Source organism: Hibiscus syriacus, unplaced genomic scaffold (assembly GCF_006381635.1).
Source record: "Hibiscus syriacus cultivar Baekdansim isolate YM2019G1 unplaced genomic scaffold, ASM638163v2 tig00110356_pilon, whole genome shotgun sequence".
NCBI lineage: Eukaryota > Viridiplantae > Streptophyta > Magnoliopsida > Malvales > Malvaceae > Hibiscus > Hibiscus syriacus.
The window spans coordinates 2,629-8,154 of NW_024062700.1; the positions used below are offsets into that span (position 1 = coordinate 2,629).

Sequence of the window (5,526 nt, forward strand, 5' to 3'; positions counted from 1 at the left end):
ATGTTCGAAATCATTGGTCGTTTGTCTCCCAAGATGAAATACCATACTGATATTTGAATTAAACGGAAATCATATAATAATATCATTTTAATCACAGTGGGTATACTATCCACATGCCCTCAGAGGGCCTGACCAATCCGAATATTCACGTTGCCCACACGTTATATAGGTGCACCTTTAACCTCGATGTTTTACGGGCTTGGATTTACACCTCTTGTGCTTGCACGCGAGGGGTAATTTCAAACAAAGTTATTCATTAACTAGCTAGTTGATGATGTAATAATCAATCACATGGTTGTTATCCCAGCAATGTGAGATATGAGTTTCTCATTTTCCTTACGTAATACAATTCACATGTACCCTACTTTGAGCATTAATTTCTTATTCATCACTCAATCGTTTGAGCATGAGATACCGTTGTAAACATCTCATGGAATAGAATATGAATCAGTATATTCGTTATTCAAATCTCCATCTTTACCCTTAGAAAATATGCGTCAAACTTTCTAATTTTATCATAATTTTCCAACATATAGCCAGTTTAATATGAAAGAAACTATCTCATTTTGTTGTCCCCCTTCTATAAAATTTAATGAGGGATGCTCATGTATGGACCGAAATGGACTGTCAGGGACATTCGGCTTAAATTTTTTTAAATTTTTATATATTCTAAATATTTTTTTTGTATTTTATTTATAATTGTTTACGCCCTTTTAAAATTTTATGAGTTTGTTTCTTCTAAATTTTATGATTTTAAAACGTGTGCTAAATTAATTACTATTAACAATTCAATCTTAAAGAATCAAATCTGAAAGGAACTCTAATCTAAAAAAACTCCATAATTTAATTGCATAATGCACCATAAAGTTACAGGTTGGAGACCTTACTCAAAACTCTATATTTTTAACGCCTCGATCTCCGGTTTAGAAATTTCGGGCTAACCCGAGACATAATTAAATAAACCCAATAAGCTTGTGAGAAAATCCTCATCCAATTATGGAATGGTTTGGGCTTAGGTTGAGCCCATTATAGAGCAAAAAGGGGCATTGTTGATTTAGGGATAAAAGGAGGAATAAGTTGCAAATTACCCCAAAAGTTTTAGAAATGCTCAAATTCTTTAAAGAATGGCTTATGTAACTGTGGGAATCACCCCCATCCATTCTAGGGATCGGCAATTAAACCCGACTCGACGGGTTCTAACCCGACCCGATCGGGTCAGATTTTTCTAAAAAAATTTGGGTTTGGGTCGAGTCGGGTCGGGTTTTTTATGTGGTGTTCGGGTCGGGATCAGGTTTAGGGTGAAAAAATCTGAACCGACCCGAAAATATATAATTTTACCCTATATTTAGGAATAATTACAATAATACCCCTATATGTATAAATATTTCCAATTAAGTCACTGTTTTTATTGAATAAAAATAATTTTTTTATTATTTCAGATCGGGTCGGGTCGGGTGAAACCTTGTTTTGGTTGGGTCGGTCGGGTCTCGGATGGAGGCTCTCTTATTCTCGGGTCGGGTCGGGTGGACCAAAAACCCGACCCAACCTGACCCATGCCCATCCCTGATTCATTCTTGTCTTATTCCTTCTTTTAAACACTCCTTTTTCCACTTTTGTAAGTTCCAAAGGTGAGAGCTTTACCCTCAATTCTTCCTAGACAATATTTATGAAGGTAAGTTTTGTAACCTCCACTCCTAGATCATTCTTTGAGCCATCCTTCTCCTAGATCAAAATGGTCATTTTGGCCTCTTTTGGAGCATTACTCGTTTGTTAACTAATGATTTTCATCTACGAAGGGGTCTTTTTGTCCCAAAATAAAATGTTGGGGGACAAATAGCTCAAAACAAATGAGCTAAAATGATCATTTTAATAAACATTAGAGGCTAATTTTGACATTATACCTGTTGTTTATCAGCATTGCGGTTCATTTTTTTGTTCATGTTATATCTTATCTGATATCAAAATGAGAGTTATATTTGTCATTCTAAATCACCATGTCTTCATGAACAAGAACCACTCCCCAAAATTCAAACTCTAAAATAGAATGATTGAATGAGTGGCTGAAATTGAAGCAAACAAATAGAAATGAAAAGGGATGGATTGAATCACACAAACATATAAATATAGTAATCAAATACAGAAAATGTCCCAAAAAAGAAAAGAAAAGAAAAACACAAACTTTGGACCTTCGTTCTCCATTTTCATGCATGCAACCACGTCGTTTGACGTCGGGTGATCACCAATGAATAAAAAATAAATACTCAAACATTCTTCGTCACAAATCCAAAAGACAATTAAAGAGATCCAATCCGAAGATAATTTGTTGGCCATGACCACGAAACTAGTAGGAGGAACTCGCACGGTTTTGCCATACGAGACCCCGAGACTAAGGGACCATTACATGCTGGGGACGAAGCTCGGGAAAGGTCAATTTGGCACGACGTACCGATGCATCCACAAATCCACCGGCGCCATCTACGCCTGTAAGTCAATCCCGAAGCGCAAACTCGTGTGTCGCGAGGATTACGACGACGTCTGGAGGGAGATTCAGATCATGCACCAGTTGTCGGACCACCCGAGCGTGGTGCAGATCAAGGGGACATTTGAGGACTCGGTGTTTGTTCATTTGGTCATGGAGATTTGTGAGGGTGGTGAACTTTTCGATAGGATCGTGGCTAAAGGGCATTATAGTGAAAGAGAGGCGGCTAAGCTTATCAAAACGATTGTTGGGGTTGTTGAGGCTTGTCATTCGCTTGGGGTCATGCATAGAGATCTTAAGCCTGAGAATTTCTTGTTTGATTCCCCTGGTGATGATGCTGTTCTCAAGGCCACGGATTTTGGCTTGTCTATTTTCTATAAGCCAGGTTGGTTTCTGGGTTTTTGTCTTTTTATCGGTAGACTAATAAGTCGTGATTCGACCTTGATCTTGCTTTAAGGATCTAGTATCCCGTGTCACTAGACTTGCATTGATCCTTCAAATATATAGAAAAGCTTAGAGAAATCTAATCATATCCGTGTTTAATACTTACGCCCGAGTCTGAGTAACATAGCCGTGGAATGTTGGTTCTGGTTTGCTTGGTTTGAACAATGTTCTGTTATACAGTCCAATTGTTGTTTATTATACATTTTCCCCACAATTGATGTCCTAAATAGTGGAATACAATGTATATAAACCCTCTTCAACATTCACTGGGATGCCAGTGACCAGAAATTGCTCGGAAAACTCCATGCTGATGTCGAGATCGGCATCGTCTCGATACCAGGTTGTCTCTCTGGTACCAAACTCTGCTTGCTGCTATGATACATTAGCTTGTAAACTTCACACCTATCTCACTTGCTAGAGATTTCCCTTGTGTTATTCGTCACGTTTCCTCTTGTCATTAATGGCGGTTGCTTTTGCAGGACAACGTTATTCCGATGTCGTCGGGAGTCCCTTTTATGTCGCACCAGAGGTTTTGTGCAAGCATTATGGACCAGAAATAGACATATGGAGCGCTGGTGTTATCCTTTATATCTTGTTGAGTGGTGTTCCACCATTTTGGGCAGGTAACAATCATATGCGCTGCAACATTTGGTCTCATTCTCATGTCTCTCAAATCCTAGAGTGGTCTTTTACTTCTCTTCTCTGCTCGTAGAAACCGAATCCGGGATATTCAAACAGATTTTACATGGAAAACTCAACTTCGCATCCGAGCCATGGCCTAATATCTCCGAAAGTGCAAAAGATCTAATACAAAAGATGCTCGAGAGGCATCCAAGGCAGAGAATTACAGCTTATCAAGTCCTATGTAAGTCGAGTCATCCAAATGCCATTTCCCTGCCTTTCCTTTTATGTTGTAGAAGTCACTGCAGTGGGGTGATTTATGCATCAGGTCACCCATGGATCGTCGATGATAGAGTTGCTCCGGACAAACCTCTGGATTCTGCCGTGCTGTCACGCCTGAAGCAGTTCTCGGCTATGAACAAACTTAAAAAGTTGGCTCTGCGCGTATGTGATTTTCCTGTTTAGTCTTCCGATTTTATGGAAATCCAATTTCAAGGCTATTATCAAGTTATCTTCTACACCGAAAAAAGCAGATCTCGAATTATGCATGTTGACATAATAAGTAGTCCTTTATATGTATGTTTCACATCCATTCTGTTCCAATGGAAACTGAAAAAACTTGCAGGTCATTGCAGAAAGACTCTCCGAGGAAGAAATCGGTGGCCTGAAAGAGTTGTTCAAAATGATCGACACGGACAACAGTGGGACGATAACATTTCAGGAACTCAAAGATGGGTTAAAGAGAGTGGGATCTGAACTAATGGAATCAGAAATCAAAGCTTTAATGGAAGCTGTAACTATGCTTTCTTCCTCAAGTTGTTATTGATACAACAACATGATTGAGTGACTGATGACAATCACAAATGTTGCCATGGCAGGCTGATATCGACAACAACGGAACGATCGACTATGGCGAATTCATCGCCGCGACACTGCACATGAACAAGATGGAGAGAGAGGAAAACATACTTGCTGCATTTACCTATTTCGACAAAGACGGTAGCGGCTATATCACCATAGATGAACTCCAACAAGCTTGCAAAGAGTACGGCCTAGGGGACGTTCCACTCGAGGACATGATCAGAGAAATTGACCAAGATAACGTAAGTGCATAACTGTTTCAACATTATGATTAAGATTGTTGTTGCTGATATGATCAAAAAAATGGTAGGATGGGAGAATAGATTATGGGGAATTTGCAGCAATGATGAGAAAGGGAGATGGGTTGGGAAGAAGCAAAAGCATGAGAAACAACATCAACGTGAACATAGCTGATGCCTTTGGAAAGGGAGTGAAAGACCTAACGTCACTGCCCCCTACCACTACTACTGCATCTTGTCCTTCTTCTAGTTAGCTACTTTTCTACATTTACTTTTTACGTTTACAAATTACCATACTCAAATCCAAAGGTCAACCTACAGTAATGTTTTCTTTGGTTGAGTTTGACTTTGTATAGACACTATGACACTATGATTGTATTTATTTATTTTTCAAGCTGATTGTTTAGCAATGGACCAGATGATGTTCTTTGCTTTGTGCCAATAAAGACACTTTTACCTATTGTATTTACTTTTTTTATTTATACAAAGAATGCAATTTCATTTCCAAAACCGAAATTCAATCGGATCCACCTCCGATCTACACATAAGGCAGGTATTGTCGTTACTGTGATAGGAGCTGCAATCCAAAATACTGTGATTGAGATTTGGTCTCTACCACCGCCTGGTTTCATCAAGGTAAATGTGGATGAGCTACGAAGAACTCTTGGGAAGGAGGGGTATTGGTGGTTATAGGATCAGAGCAGGCATTGTCTAGCTACGTTCTCTAAGGCTGTGGAAGTTAGCCATCAAACAAGGCATCTTGACGTTCTTAGACATGGAAGTTAGCAAGAGGAACATGTTAATTGTGGAGAGCGACAGCAGGATAGCAGTAGGGTGGATAAAAGATCCTATATGTCTGCTACCCTTTATGGAATTGGCTAG

The 5,526-nt window shown here is 39.2% G+C and overlaps 1 protein-coding gene across 1 annotated transcript; it reads left to right on the forward strand.

Moving 5' to 3' along the window:
• Positions 1–2,314: 2,314 nt before the first annotated feature.
• LOC120121072 (calcium-dependent protein kinase 11-like) lies at positions 2,315–4,913 on the forward strand. The gene is made up of 7 exons (XM_039140545.1): positions 2,315–2,864; positions 3,403–3,546; positions 3,636–3,788; positions 3,873–3,988; positions 4,170–4,337; positions 4,423–4,647; positions 4,716–4,913. Exons 1-7 carry the CDS (start codon positions 2,330–2,332, stop codon positions 4,896–4,898), a joined length of 1,524 nt encoding a protein of 507 aa, XP_038996476.1. The 5' UTR covers positions 2,315–2,329; the 3' UTR covers positions 4,899–4,913.
• Positions 4,914–5,526: the final 613 nt, after the last annotated feature.

What these genes read in the sequence shown, in the direction of transcription:
- LOC120121072 (XM_039140545.1), top strand. Translation starts at nt 2,330, where the DNA reads ATGACCACGAAACTAGTAGGAGGAACTCGCACGGTTTTGCCATACGAG. An exon ending in GTCTATTTTCTATAAGCCAG is followed by an intron (nt 2,865 to 3,402) that starts GTTGGTTTCTGG and finishes TTGCTTTTGCAG; the next exon opens with GACAACGTTATTCCGATGTC. An exon ending in GAGAAATTGACCAAGATAAC is followed by an intron (nt 4,648 to 4,715) that starts GTAAGTGCATAA and finishes AAAAAATGGTAG; the next exon opens with GATGGGAGAATAGATTATGG.